Source organism: Oncorhynchus keta, chromosome 2, assembly GCF_023373465.1.
Source record: "Oncorhynchus keta strain PuntledgeMale-10-30-2019 chromosome 2, Oket_V2, whole genome shotgun sequence".
NCBI lineage: Eukaryota > Metazoa > Chordata > Actinopteri > Salmoniformes > Salmonidae > Oncorhynchus > Oncorhynchus keta.
In genome coordinates, this window is record NC_068422.1 from 49,591,376 (window position 1) to 49,607,028 (window position 15,653).

The 15,653-nt window shown below is 44.2% G+C and overlaps 1 protein-coding gene across 1 annotated transcript in view; it reads right to left on the reverse strand.

Annotated features, from left to right (window-relative positions):
- The window catches only part of LOC118362036 (rab11 family-interacting protein 2), a 32,185-nt gene extending 25,236 nt beyond the window's left edge, over nt 1-6,949 (reverse strand). Inside the window, exons 1-2 of the mRNA XM_052478252.1 lie at nt 6,786-6,949; nt 5,765-6,419 (exon numbers count right to left, since the gene is read on the reverse strand). Of these exons, the coding sequence (XP_052334212.1) occupies nt 5,765-6,117 (353 nt within the window). The 5' untranslated portion in view covers nt 6,118-6,419; nt 6,786-6,949. The remainder of the gene's footprint in view (nt 1-5,764; nt 6,420-6,785) is intronic.
- Between the last annotated feature and the right edge of the window lie 8,704 nt (nt 6,950-15,653).

Sequence of the window (15,653 nt, forward strand, 5' to 3'; positions counted from 1 at the left end):
AATTTGCCAATCTTGGTGTTCCCTGGCAAATGCCAACGTCCTGCACGGTGTTGGGCTGTAAGCACAACCCCCACCTGTGGACGTTGGGCCCTCATACCACCCTCATAGAGTCTGTTTCTGACCGTTTGAACAGACACATGCACATTTGTGGCCTGGTGGAGGTCATTTTGCAGGGCTCTGGCAGTGCTCCTCCTGCTCCTCCTTGCACAAAGGCAAGGAGGTTGTTGCCCTCCTACGGCCTCCTCCACGTCTCCTGATGTACTGGCCTGTCTCCTGGTAGCGACTCCATGCTCTGGACACTACGCTGACAGACACAGCACACCTTCTTGCCACAGCTCGCATTGATGTACCATCCTGGATGAGCTGCACTACCTGAGCCACTTGTGTGGGTTGTAGACTCAGTCTCATGCTACCACTAGAGTGAAAGCACCGCCAGCATTCAAAAGTGACCAAAACATCAGCCAGGAAGCATAGGAACTGAGAAGTGGCCTGCAGAACCACTCCTTTATTGGGGGTGTCTTGCTAATTGCCTATAATTTCCACCTGTTGTCTATTCCATTTGCACAACAGCATGTGAAATTTATTGTCAATCAGTGTTGCTTCCTAAGTGGACAGTTTGATTTCACAGAAGTGTGATTGACTTGGAGTTACATTGTGTTGTTTAAGTGTTCCCTTTATTAGTTTGAGCAGTGTATATACAAAATATATACAATCTCAATTTACATCTACGGACGGAACATACTCTCCTGCAACCCACCTCGCCCAATGTGGTACGGAGCTGCAATTCTTTACACTTTTTAGAACACTTTTTAGAACTGGAACCCCATCAGTGGCGTGCCAGCTAATTAGCTGGTAGTCAGTTAGCCACTGCAAGCGGTGATCACCATTAACACAGACATCAGCCAGCCTCAGCCCGGTCAATTCCTGCCAGTCTGCACAGCGTGATATCAACCCAGAGCATATTGGACTGCTTTTTCTCTACCACATCTCCAGATTCCTACCACAAGCTCTGAACCTTTACACCGGATCATCGCAGCAAGCTAGCAGCTATCAAAGTTGCTACTCCTGGCTAACGTCTCTGTCCCGAAGCAAGAATCAGTTAGCTCCAGGCATGCTCCAGGCTAGGCCCATCTCCCGGCTAGCCGAAGAGGTCCATCAGACAATTCTTGGGCTACAATACCTATTTTGCCTGGACCCTTTTACTGCAGACACGGAGCCCCGCCAATCCATTACGACTGGTCTGCCGACGTAACCATCCGAGGGGGTTTCAACAGGCTCTTCCGTTGCGACGTCCCCCGAAGGCCCATCTGCTAGCCCCGGCCCGCTAGCTGTCCGAATCGCCGTGTCTCCAGCTCGCCTAGCTACTCACTGGACCATATGATCACTCAGCTACACATGCCTCTACCTAATGTCAATATGCCTTGTCTATTGCTGTTTTGGTTAGTGATTATTGACCTATTTCACTGTAGAGCCTCCAGCCCTGCTAAATATTCCTTAGCTAGCCCTTTTGTTCCAACCCCCACACATGTGGTGACCTCACCTGGCTTAATCAATTAAATGTATTTATTTATAAAGCCCTTCTTACATCAGCTGATGTCACAAATTGCTGTACAGAAACCCAGCCTAAAACCTCAAACAGCAAGCAATGCAGGTGTAGAAGCAGGGTGGCTAGGAAAAACTCCCTAGAAAGGCCAGAACCTTGGAAGAAACCGAGAGAGGAACTAGGCTGAGGGGTGACCAGCTTCAATGATGCCTAAAGAGAAAAAACCTCTCTTATTACTCTTATGCCTAGGTTTACCTCCACTGTATTCACTTCCTAACATATACCCTTGTCTGTACATTATGCCTTGAATCTATTCTTCCACGCCCAGAAACCTGCTCCCTTCACTCTCTGTTCTGAGCGCACTAGACGACCAGTACTTATAGCCTTTAGCCGTACCCTTATCCTAGCCGTACCCTCTCGTACGGCTACTCCTCTCGTAATGTAGAGGCTAACCCAGGCCCTGCAGCCCCTAGCTTCACTCCCAATCCCCAGGCGCTCTCATTTCTTGACTTCTATAACTGTAAAAGCCTTGGTTTCATGCATGTTAACATGAGAAGCCTCCTCCAGAAGTTTGTTTTATTCACTGCTTTAGCACACTCCGCCAACCCGGATGTCCTAGCAGTGTCTGAATCCGGAAATTTTCATCCCCAACTATAACCTTTTCCGACAAGGTAGAACTGCCAAAGGGGGCGGAGTTGCAATCTACTGCAGAGATACCCTGCAGAGTTCTGTCATACTAGCCAAGTCTGTGCCCAAACAATTCGAGCTTCTACTCTTCAAAAATCCACCTTTCCAGAAACAAGTCTCTCACCGTTGCCGCTTGTTATAGACCCCCTTCAGCCCCCAGCTGTGCCCTGGACACCATTTGTGAATTGATTGCCCCCCCTGTCAATCTTCAGAGTTCGTACAGTTAGGTGATCTAAACTGCTTAACACCCTGACTGTCCTACAATCTAAGCAAGATGCCTTCAATCTCACACAAATTATCAAGGAACCTACCAGGTAAAACCCTAAATCCGTAACCATGGGCACCCTCAGATATCATCCTGACCAACTTGCCCTCTAAATACACCTCTGCTGTCGCGGTCATCCCCGTCTTCAAAGGGGGAGACACTAGAGACCCAAACTCTTAGACCTATATTCCATCCTGCCCAGCCTTTCTAAAATCTTCGAAAGCCAAGTTAACAAACAGATCACCGACCATTTCGAATCCCACCGTACCTTCTCCACTATGCAATCTGGTTTCCGAGCTGGTCATGGGTGCACCTCAGCCACGCTCAAGGTCCTAAACGATATCATAACCGCCATCAATAAAAGACAGTACTGTGCAGCCATCTTCATCGACCTCGCCAAGGCTTTTGACTGTCAATCACCGCATTCTTATCGGCAGACTCGATAGCCTTGGCTTCTCAAATGACTGCCTCGCCTGGTTCACCAACTACTTCTCAGACAGAGTTCAGTGTGTCAAATCGGAGGGCCTGTTGTACGGATCTCTGTCAGTCTCTATGGGGGTGCCAAAGGGTTCAATTCTCGGACCCACTCTTTTCTCTGTATATATATATCAATGATGTCGCTCTTGCTGCTGGTGATTCTCTGATCCACCTCTACGCAGACGACACCATTCTGTATACATCTGGCCCGTCTTTGGACACTGTGCTAACATACCTCCAAAATGAACTTCAATGCCATACAACAGTCCTTCTGAGTCCTCCAACTGCTTCTAAATGCAAGTAAAACTAAGTGCATGCTCTTCAACCGATTGCTGATCGCACCCTCCCGCCCGACTAGCATCACTACTCTGGACGGTTCTGACTTAGAATATGTGGACAACTACAAATACCAAGGTGTCTGGTTAGACTGTGAACTCTTCTTCCAGACTCACACTAAGCATCTCCAATACAAAATTACATCTAGAATTGGCTTCCTATTTCGCAACAAAGCCTCCTTCACAAATGCTGCCAAACATACCCTCGTAAAACTGACTATCCTACCGATCCTCGACGATGTCATTTACAAAATAGCCTCCGACACTCTACTCAGCAAATTGGATGTAGTCTATCAGAGTGCAATCCATTTTGACACCAAAGCCCCATATACTGCTGCGACCTGTATGCCCTTGTCGGCTGGCCCTCGCTACATATTTGTGGCCAAACCCACTGGCTCCAGGTAATCTATAAATCTATGCTACGTAAAGCCCCACCTTAGCTCACTGGTCACCATAGCAACACCCACCCGTAGCACACGCTCCAGCAGGTATATTTTACTGGTCACCCCCAAAGCCAACACTTCCTTTTGCTGCCTTTCCTTCCAGTTCTCTGCTGCCATTGACTGGAACGAATTGCAAAAATCACTGAAGCTGGAGTCATTTCCCTCTCAAACTTCAAGCATCAGCTGTCAGAGCAGCTTACCGATCACTGTACCTGTACACAGCCAATCTGTAAATAGCACACGCAACTACCTCATCCCCATATTGTTACTTAACCTCTTGCTCTTTTGCACCCCAGGGTGAACAAACTTGCACATCATCATATGCACATGTATCACTCCAGTGTTAATGCTAAATTGTAATTATTTCGTCTCCATGGCCTAACTATTGCCTATTAACTATTACTACCTCCCTACTCTTCTACATTTGCACACACTGTACATATATTTTTATATTGTGGTATTGACTGTACGTTTGTTTATGTGTAACTCTTGTTGTTTTTGTTGCACTGCTTTGCTTTATCTTGGCACGGTCGCAGTTTAAATGAGAACGTGTTCTCAACTGTCCTACCTGGTTAAATAAAGGTGTATTAACATTTCAAAAATAAGAAATTGTGATCACTGCATCCAATGGATATGGATACAGCTTTAGAACAAAGTTCTACAGTATTAGTAAAAATGTGATTGATACATGTGGATTATCTTGTTCCTGTAGTGTTTGTAAACACCCTGGTAGGTTGAATGATATTTAATCTGCTTATTCATATACCACACCTGTTAGGTGGATGGGATCATGTTGGCAAAAGACAAAATGCTCACTAACAGGAATGTAAATCCATTTGTGCAAAATACTTTAAAGAGGGCCTCCCGAGTGGTGCAGCGGCCTAAGACACTGCATTTCAGTGCTCGAGGCGTCACAATAGACCAGGGTTCAATCCGGCCGCGATCAGGAGACCCATGAGGCGGTGCACAATTGAGCCAGTGTCGTCCGGGTTAGGGGGGGGTTTGGCCGGGATGTCCTTGTCCTTTCGCGCTCTAGCGACACCTGTGGCGGGCCGGGCGCATGCACGCTGACACGGTCACTAGTTGTATGGTGCTGCCTCCAACACATTGCTGCGGCTGGCTTCCGGGTTAAGCGAGCAGTGTGTCAAGAAGCAGTGTGACTTGGCAGGGTCGTGTTTTGGAGAGTGCATGGCTCTCGACCGTCACCTCTCCCGAGTCCGTACAGGAGTTGTGCAGCGATAGGACAAGACTAACTACCACTGAAGAAATGGTAATTTAAAAAAAGTAAAAAGACCATTAAAACTCATGGTACGCTTATTCAGTGCTCTTGACCACATTAAAAACAAATATCAAAGCAGGTTGGATGTGACAGGAGAGATGAGGTGCGCACTGTCAACCTCGCCCCCTGACTTTGAGAAGATACGACGCGACATGCATCAAGCACACCCATCGCATTAGTGGCGGTGAGATAAGACAGGCAATGTCAGACTCATTTGAAATTGACTGTCATAGCCCCACATTAAAAGTATATGATTGTGAATTGAGAATACAAATCAATAATACTGTTAGAATGTTTTCCAATTGACTGCCACATGAAAACGTTTGCAACGCTGACCACAGAGACACATCATTGGTGATTAGGGACAGTTTTTCCAAACCATCAAATGATTTAGGCTAGTCTACCCAACCCTCTGAATCATGTTCCAAATTATTTCTGCAGGTTAGTCCTGTGACATTGAACAAGACAGTTCCGCAAATCCAACCTACTTCTTCCTGTTGGCAGTTCCTTAAACATCAAACACAGAACTAGAAAACCAAAGGCTTAGCATTGTCCGTTGTGACTAGGGATGCTTTACAGCCTATGTGTTTATACATGTAGGTTTGAGAGCAGAGAAGGCAAATTTCCTATTTAACAGTTGGACAAAAAGTTATATTGTATTTGGCTTAATGTTCCGAAACTTCCTTGAAAGGCAGCAAAAACATAATTTAGTTAGATTAGTTTGGTGATACTTACTCAGTTTTCCTTCTCTCCTTGTTATCAAAAATCTCATTGAGATTGATGGTACTCTGGCCCAGGAATTTATCCATTCCCACCAGGGACCTGTGCATCACGATGAGGCATAGTTCGTAGATTTCTGGGTTGTCCTCCAGAAGCAGACCTGGCAGCTCAAAGGAGGCTTCTTCTCTCCACACTGGGCTAAGTGTTTTCTCTGCCACAGATGTCGAGTACTTCTCCTTTCCCAGCTGAATGATAGTGTAGGCATCGTTGGTGCCATTCTTACTCTTAGCTTGTAGGTCAGTTGCTTGAAGAACAGTGGCTTGGACATGAGTCGGGAACCACTTTTGGGACTGCTCTACTAGTGACATGATCAGCTCTGTTTATGTGTGGTTAGCAAAACAAATGTATGTGGAGGTGAATTGACCTTAAAGTGACGACAGAGCATGCAAACAGTAACAACTTATTTCTTAGTACATGATGTTCATGTAGATTGGTGATTTGTAGGCAAAGACAACTTAAAGTGCTTATTGGTCATATATGTTTTATATGTACAGCTAGTAGCACATCTCAATAGTTAGCAACTAACTAATTACTTCAGTCCATTTTACACACTTGTCTTTTGTGATTATCATATCACAAATGCCCAAGCCACTGTTGTTAAGCAAGTCACCTGAAAGCAACATGGGAGAGAAGAGTACATTGTAAGCAGTTGTGCAGGTTGACTAACGTTAGTTAACCTAACGTATGTAATACAGATGTGCTATGATTCAAGTTCAGCAGGCCAACTAACGAACAAGCTAAACAGCTGACACCAATAACCATTGCTAGTTTGCCTGAAGGATTAGCTAGCTATTTAGCTATACAGCAAAAATAGCGTGTTTTTCAGTTCTGTTGCCTTTGTCATATTGTGACAGACCAATCGTTATTCTTATACAATAATAACGTGTTGCAAAGTAGTAGCATTGATTACTAGCCGTACAGTAGATTGGACAGCTGATTATGTTAGCTAACTAAACAAGCTTGCTCAATACTGTACCTCGTCATTTTCTCCAAACTTGCGACATTTTGCCATCATGTAAATCCATTCGATTGTTTAACATATTTCACAAATAAACTTCAAAATTATTTATTGGAGGTAGATTTCGTGATTTTACAGCCTGCTAGTTGTACCAACCAAAAACTCTAATTTCCTTATTAGCCAACTACATCCGCAACAGTCACAGGTGAAAGTTCAAGCTCCTCCTCTGTTGCCGTAGAAACAAACGGGGTTACAGGAGCATGTTCATATTTGTACATGCCCTAGGTATATTTTTATTTCTATTTATTTAATTAGGCGAGTCAGTTAAAAATACATTACTATTTACTATGACTGCCGGGAAAAACCAGACAACGCGATGCAAATTGTGCGTAGCCCTATGGGACTCCAAATCACGGCCAGATGTGACGCAGCCTGGATTCGAACCAGGAACTGTAGTGACACTGAAATGCAGTGCCTTAGACTACTGCGCCACTAGGTACATAGCCACTAGGTACAGAAAGGAGCCAAGACTGTGGAAGAGGAATGTGCCTTTTCGAAAAAGCAGGAAACATATGTCCATGTGGTTCTAATGTAGGTGATACAGTTTTCTCGATTTGGAGAGTTGGTGCATGCCGAAAATGGAAAATGCATGAAAGTGTTTCATTAGAGTGGTGAATCCAATCATATCGTGACTAACAGTAATTAATTCAAACAAGGAAGTAATAATGAAACAATGGAAAGTATGTGTCTATGATTTACAGCCCCAAATATCTGGTTTCCACTAGTTATCATAGCCACAAAGTCATAAACCCTGCCTTCTACAATTTCTTAGATGATGAACTTTACCCTAACTAACCTCAACCCTAACCTTAACCACACCGCTAAATGTATTTCTAATCCTAAAATTAAATTAAGGTTAGGGTTAAGGTTAGGATAAAGGTTTAAAATCAGATACATTTTAGAAAGCAGGGTTTATGACTTTGTGGGTGTGGTTGTGACAACCCAAATCTCTACAATGTGTGGTTGTTGACGACCACAAATAACAATAAGAGTAACGACCCTGTGTTTATAAACCTGGATATAGACTTTGTAACTTCTGCATGATGTTGTGGCACAGTTGATGCCACGCAGGACTACGGGCCATAAGGTTTAGAGTTTGCTGACCAACACAGACAAAGTCCCTCAGTCTGTTTCATAGCACTACGATCAGAGCCATCTGCAGACAATGATCAACTAGGGGAATAATGAGATTTTCAATATTTTGATGTCAAATTTATAATTATGTAAAATATATGCAACAAATGTTCCACCAACTGGTTTCTGTGCCAATGCAACACAAAACTAATAAACCAAATAAATCAATATCACGGTTTGCGTTTTCAACACCACAATAAATAGACTATGTCAATCTCGACAAACAGAAAATACATCCCTCTCTACCTTGAAGGCGTGGCTTGACAATCTCCAAATGTCATTCAACTTTTTGGTGTTTTGTAACAGATGTCTCTTTCCATTCATCTATTGACAACGGCACAGTTTGGATTGATTGATTGATTTTATCTGTCAGTAAAAAAAATACATATACACACAAAGATTTTTTAAAAGTGACCAGGATTGCACAATACAGTTGGGGATTTATTTCCATTGTGGTCCCTATTTTTTCACATACATACATATACATACACTACATTACCAAAAGTATGTGGACATCTCATTCCAAAATCATGGGCATTACTATGGAATTGGTCCCCCCTCTGCTGCTATAACAGCCTCCACACCTCTGGGAAGGCTTTCTACTAGATGTTGGAACACTGTGGTGGGATTTGCTTCCATTTGCTTCCATTCAGCCACAAGAGCAATGGTGAGGTCGACCAGTCGGCGTTCCAATTCATCCCAAAAGTTTTCAATGAGGTTGAGGTCAGGTCTCTATGCAGGTCAGTCAAGGTCTTCCACACCGATCTCAACAAACCATTTCTGTATGGACCTCGCTTTGGCCACGGGGATATTGTCATGCTGAAACAGGAAAGGGCCTTACCCAAACTGTTACTACAAAGTCGGAAGCACAGAAACGTCTAGAATGACATTGTATGCTGTAGCATTAAGATTTCCCTTCACTGGGAAATCAGCCCCAGACCATTATTCCTCATCCACCAAACTTTACAGTTGGCGCTATGCACTGGGGCAGGGAACTTTACACCACTCCAGCAGATGCTTGGAATTGTGCATGGTGATCTTTAGGCTTGTGTGCATTGCTTGACCATGGAAACCCATTTCATGAAGCGCCCAATGAACAGTTTTTCTGCTGACGTTGCTTCCAGAGACAGTTAGGAAATTCAACCGAGGACAGATGATTTTTATGTGCTACACACTTCAGCACTCGGCAGTTCCATTCTGTGTGCTTGTGTGTCTTATCATTTCGCGGCTGAGTCATTGTTGCTCCTGGATGTTTCCACTACACAATAACAGCGCTTACAGTTGACAGCGGCAGCTCTATCAGGGCAGAAATTTTACTAACTGACTTGTTGGAAAGGTTGCATCCGATGATGCTGCCACATTGAAAGTCTCTGAGCTCTTCAGTAATGCCATTTTACTGCCAATGTTTGGCTATGGAGATTGCATGGCTGTGTGCTCGATTTTATACACCTGTCAGCAACGTGTGGCTGTAATAGCCGAATCCACTCATTTGAAGGCGTGTCCACATACTTTTGTATATATAGTGTAGATACAGACACATTACAGAGACAGAGATGGAAAAAATTGGGGCTGCTGGTGAACCATGATGTACAGGCATAATCAAAGTGACACTGGACTAGCACACTTGCCAGTCTTTAGGGTGTCTATAACTAGGTGTCCATCCAATTGGTGACAGATTTGTGAATATTCAAAATTCTTCATAAAAACAATATGATATTTCCTTTAGGAAAATTTTCCGCCGGACAACATGACTGGGACGATTTTAATCTACCGTACATTTGAGAACTTTAATGGACATTCATATGAATTTAGATTCAACCTGGTGCAGCCGGCACCATCAATAAACGAGGGATTTTAGCAAAATGAGCCACATTTACTTGTCCTTAAACAGCCTATAAGAATATACAAACACACTACTCCTTGTATTTCGATGTGTAGCATATGCAAAACTTTATAGCCTATTTTTAGGCTACTTTCCTAAACAAACATTTGTCCACCTCGCGGTTCAGCTGTCAGAGATTTGAGCACTTAATATATCAGGGAATTGCATGCAAATGCCTGTAGGCATAGGGGTTCAATGTATAATATTCATATTTTAATATGTTAATTGCACAATTTTTTACCTCAGCTACATGTACCCTCTGTATATAGCCTCATTATTGTTGTTTTATTGAGTTACTTTATTACATTTTTTACTTTATTGTATTTAGGAAATATTTATATATAAAGGAAAAGCAGCTTTGGCCTAAACCCAGAGAGATAAAAATGTGTTGGTGGGATGCTACGACACCGACATTTATTTATTTATGTCAGATGGCTAATGCGTCTGCTATACAGATATAGACGTACAGAATGAGGGTAATTTGTTCATTTTCGATCCAAATATTTTGTTTAAAGATAAGCATTATTTTTGTTAGATTACAGGAGTAACTCTGGTAGGCCTGAAACAGTCTTCCTCACCTCAAGTTCAATTGTCGGAGTCAGTTGGAGCGCCGGGGCACACTGCCTTCACATCATAGGCCTGCAGTAGCTAAAGCTTAATAATAGCCGCACAAACCTTCACAAACGTTTCTAAACTTGAAAAGTAAGTCAAGCCACTGTTTATAGGGAAAATAGGAGCAGAAGAGTGAAAGTACACAAGAAAATACACCCTCCGCAAAACAAATACAACCATCTCCAATTTTGGACCATCAATCCCCACAGTAAATATGAATCTGTCCATTACATTACATTTACATTTACATTTAAGTCATTTAGCAGACGCTCTTATCCAGAGCGACTTACAAATTGGTGCATTCACCTTATGACATCCAGTGGAACAGCCACTTTACAATAGTGCATCTAAATCTTTTAGGGGGGGGGGGGTGAGAAGGATTACTTTATCCTATCCTAGGTATTCATTTACATTACATTTAAGTCATTTAGCAGACGCTCTAAAGAGGTGGGGTTTCAGGTGTCTCCGGAAGGTGGTGATTGACTCCGCTGTCCTGGCGTCGTGAGGGAGTTTGTTTCACCATTGGGGGCCAGAGCAGCGAACAGTTTTGACTGGGCTGAGCGGGAACTGTACTTCCTCAGTGGTAGGGAGGCGAGCAGGCCAGAGGTGGATGAACGCAGTGCCCTTGTTTGGGTGTAGGGCCTGATCAGAGCCTGGAGGTACTGAGGTGCCGTTCCCCTCACAGCTCCGTAGGCAAGCACCATGGTTTTGTAGCGGATGCGAGCTTCAACTGGAAGCCAGTGGAGAGAGCGGAGGAGCGGGGTGACGTGAGAGAACTTGGGAAGGTTGAACACCAGATGGGCTGCGGCGTTCTGGATGAGTTGTAGGGGTTTAATGGCACAGGCAGGGAGCCCAGCCAACAGCGAGTTGCAGTAATCCAGACGGGAGATGACAAGTGCCTGGATTAGGACCTGCGCCGCTTCCTGTGTGAGGCAGGGTCGTACTCTGCGGATGTTGTAGAGCATGAACCTACAGGAACGGGCCACCGCCTTGATGTTAGTTGAGAACGACAGGGTGTTGTCCAGGATCACGCCAAGGTTCTTAGCGCTCTGGGAGGAGGACACAATGGAGTTGTCAACCGTGATGGCGAGATCATGGAACGGGCAATCCTTCCCCGGGAGGAAGAGCAGCTCCGTCTTGCCGAGGTTCAGCTTGAGGTGGTGATCCGTCATCCACACTGATATGTCTGCCAGACATGCAGAGATGCGATTCGCCGCCTAGTGATCAGAAGGGGGAAAGGAGAAGATTAATTGTGTGTCGTCTGCATAGCAATGATAGGAGAGACCATGTGAGGTTATGACAGAGCCAAGTGACTTGTATATAGCGAGAATAGGAGAGGGCCTAGAACAGAGCCCTGGGGGACACCAGTGGTGAGAGCTCGTGGTGAGGAGACAGATTCTCGCCACGCCACCTGGTAGGAGCGACCTGTCAGGTAGGACGCAATCCAAGCGTGGGCCGCGCCGGAGATGCCCAACTCGGAGAGGGTGGAGAGGAGGATCTGATGGTTCACAGTATCGAAGGCAGCCGATAGGTTGGTCTGTAAGTGAACTAAATGACTATTGCCCTGTTGCACTCACTTCTGTCATCATGAAGTGCATTTTGTTTTCTCTCACCCTGTTCAATTGGGTCCTGGACTTCCTGATGAGCTGACCCCAGGTGGTGAAGGTAGGCAACATCACCTCCGTTACGCTGATCCTCAACACGGGGGCCCCACAAGGGTGTGTGCTCAACCCCCTCGTGTACTCCCTGTTCACCCATGACTGCGTGGCCACACACATCAAGTTTGCAGATGACACAACAGGGGCAGGCCTGATTACCAACAATGATGAAACAGTATACTGGGAGGAGTTGAGGACCCTGGCGGAGTGGTGTCAGGAAAATAACCTCTCCCTCAACGGCAACAAAACTAAGGAGCTGATCGTGGATTTCAGGAGACAGCAGAGAGCGCACACCCTCCACCACATCGACGGGGGCACAGTGAAGAGGGTGAAAAGCTTTAAGTTTCCACTGCGTACACATCACTGAAATCCTGAAATGGTTCATCTACACAGTCAGGAGGCTGAAGAAGGCTGAAGAAATTCACCCCTAAGACCCTCACAAACCTTAACAGATTGAGAGCATCCTGTGGGCTGAATCAACAACCTGGTACGGCAATTGCCCCGTCTGCAACCGCAGGGCTCTCCAGAGGGTGGTGCAGTCAGCCCAGCATATCACAGGGGGCACACTGCCTGCCTTCCAGAACATCTACAGATCAAATCAAATCAAATGTATTTATATAGCCCTTCGTACATCAGCTGATATCTCAAAGTGCTGTACAGAAACCCAGCCTAAAACCCCAAACAGCAAGCAATGCAGGTGTAGAAGCACGGTGGCTAGGAAAAACTCCCTAGAAAGGCCAAAACCTAGGAAGAAACCTAGAGAGGAAACAGGCCAGTCCACAGGGTGGAGATTATAACAGAACATGGCCAAGATGTTCAAATATTCATAAATGACCAGCATGGTCAAATAATAATAAGGCAGAACAGTTGAAACTGGAGCAGCAGCATGGCCAGGTGGACTGGGGACAGCAAGGAGTCATCATGTCAGGTAGGCATGGTCCTAGGGCTCAGGTCCTCCGAGAGAGAGAAAGAAAGAGAGAAAGAGAGAATTAGTGAGAGCACACTTAAATTCACACAGGACACCGAATAGGACAGGAGAAGTACTCCAGATATAACAAACTGACCCTAGACCCCCGACACATAAACTACTGCAGCATAAATAGAGACAGGAGGGGTCAGGAGACACTGTGGCCCCATCCGAGGACACCCCGGACAGGGCCAAACAGGAAGGATTCAGCACCCGGTGTAACAGGCAAGTCAAGAAGATCATCAAGGACATCAGCCACCTGGGCCACATCCTGTTCAACCCGCTACCATCTAGAAGACGTTTGTGTCAGTACAGGTGCATTAAAGCTGGGGCTGAGAGACTGAAAAACAGCTTCTATCTCCAGGCCATCAGACTCTTATATAGTCACGGCTAGCCGGCCTCCAACCAGTACCCTGCCCTGAACTTTAGTTACTGTTACTAGCCGGCTACCATCCGTACTCTACCCTACAACTTAGAGACTGCTGCCTTATGTACATAGTCAATTTAATGTTTACATGCTTGGAGCTGTTTCTAAGCAGAATAGAAAGAGGAGTGGGAGGACCCCGTGCACAACTGAGCTTAGAGGACAAGTACATTAGTCTCAACTTCAACAGTGAAGAGGCAACTCCTCAACAGTGAAGGCCAGCATCCCTGGAATGACCATCTGATCATTTATCACTCGTGTTAATCTGCAAAATTGTAATTATTCGCCTACCTCCTCATACCTTTTGCACACAATGTATATAGATCTTTTTTTTCATTTTTTTTTCTACTGTGTTATTGACTTGTTAATTGTTTACTCCATGTGTAACTCGGTGTTGTCTATTCACACTGCTATGCTTTATCTTGGCCAGGTCGCAGTTGTAAATGAGAACTTGTTCTCAACTAGCCTACCTGGTTAAATAAAGGTGAAATAAAAAAAATAAAAAAATAAAATCCCAAGTCACCTCTTCACTGTTGACATTGAGACTGGTGTTGTGCGGGTACTATTTAATGAAGCTGCCAGTTGAGTACTTGTGAGGCGTCTGTTTCTCAAACTAGACACTCTAATGTACTTGTCCTCTTGCTCAGTTGTGCACCGGGGCCTCCCACTCCTCTTTCTATTCTGGTTGGAGCCAGTTTGCGCTGTTCTGTGAAGGGAGTAGTACACAGCGTTGTACGAGATCTTTAGTTTCTTGGAAATTTATCGCATGGAATAGCTTTCTATTCTCAGAACAAGAATAGACTGATAAGTTTCAGAAGAAAGTTCTTTGTTTCTGGCCATTTTGAGCCTGTAATCGAACCCACAAATGCTGATAATCCAGATACTCAACTAGTATTAAGAAGGCCAGTTGTATTGCTTTAATCAGGACTACAGTTTTCAGCTGTGCTAACATAATTGCAAAATGGTTTTCTCATGATCAATTAGCCTTTTAAAATGCCAAACTTGGATTAGCTAACACAACGTGCCATTGGAACACAGGTGTGATGGTTGCTGATAATAGGCCTCTGTACACCTATGTAGATATTCCATTTGAAAAAATCAGCCGTCTCCAGCTACATTAGTCAGGAACAACATTAACAATGTCTACACTGTATTTCTGGTCAATTTGATGTTATTTTAATGGACAAAAAATTGTTTTTCTTTCAAAAACAAGGACATTTCTAAGTGACCAAGAAACTTTTGAAAGTGAGTGTGTGTCTACATGAATTCTGATTATTTCCAGGGATACATGAAATATATGTATATATCTTTGTTAGAAAGAATGCTATAGTTCCCTTGATGTTGTGGCTCCAGAGTGATGCAGTGGTCTAAGCACTGCATTTCAGTGCAAGAGATGCCACTACAGTCTCTGGTTCAAATCCAGGCTGAATCACATCCAGCTGTGAATAGTTGCACACAATTGGCCTGGGTTTGCCTGGGGAAGGTCGTCATTGTAAATAAAAATGTGTTATTAACTGACTTGCCTAGTTAAATAAAGGTAAAATAAGCCCAAAAATATATAGTGATGCTGAATGTAAAAAATAGCTCAACATACCTCACTCTCCCCTACATCTTAACCAAATGCACCTGCCTATGTTGGTTTTATCGTTCTGTCATGAACAGTGCAGTATGCACAGTCCCAGAGATGGAGCTGGGCCATCCATCACAGTGAGATTATAACTCTTATCTAGAGTTCATCTTTAAATTAAATGCTATGGCTTATTGAAATATTAGGCTGTATTAAACATGCTTCAGGCCGCTTTAAATAAGAAGGTACCTTTCCCCCCTGCCATTTTGTGTCAAGTCTGACTGCAAACACCAGAAAACAAAATCAAATCAAATCTTATTTGTCACAGACACATGGTTAGCAGATGTTAATGCGAGTGTAGTGAAATGCTTGTGCTTCTAGTTCCGACAATGCAGTAATAACCAACGAGTAATCTAACCTAACAATTCCACAACTACTACCTTATACACACACAAGTGTAAAGGGATAAGAATATGTACATAAAGATATATGAATGTGTGATTGTACAGAACGGCATAGGCAAGATGCAGTAGATGATATAGAGTACAGTATATACATATACATATGAGATGAGTAATGTAG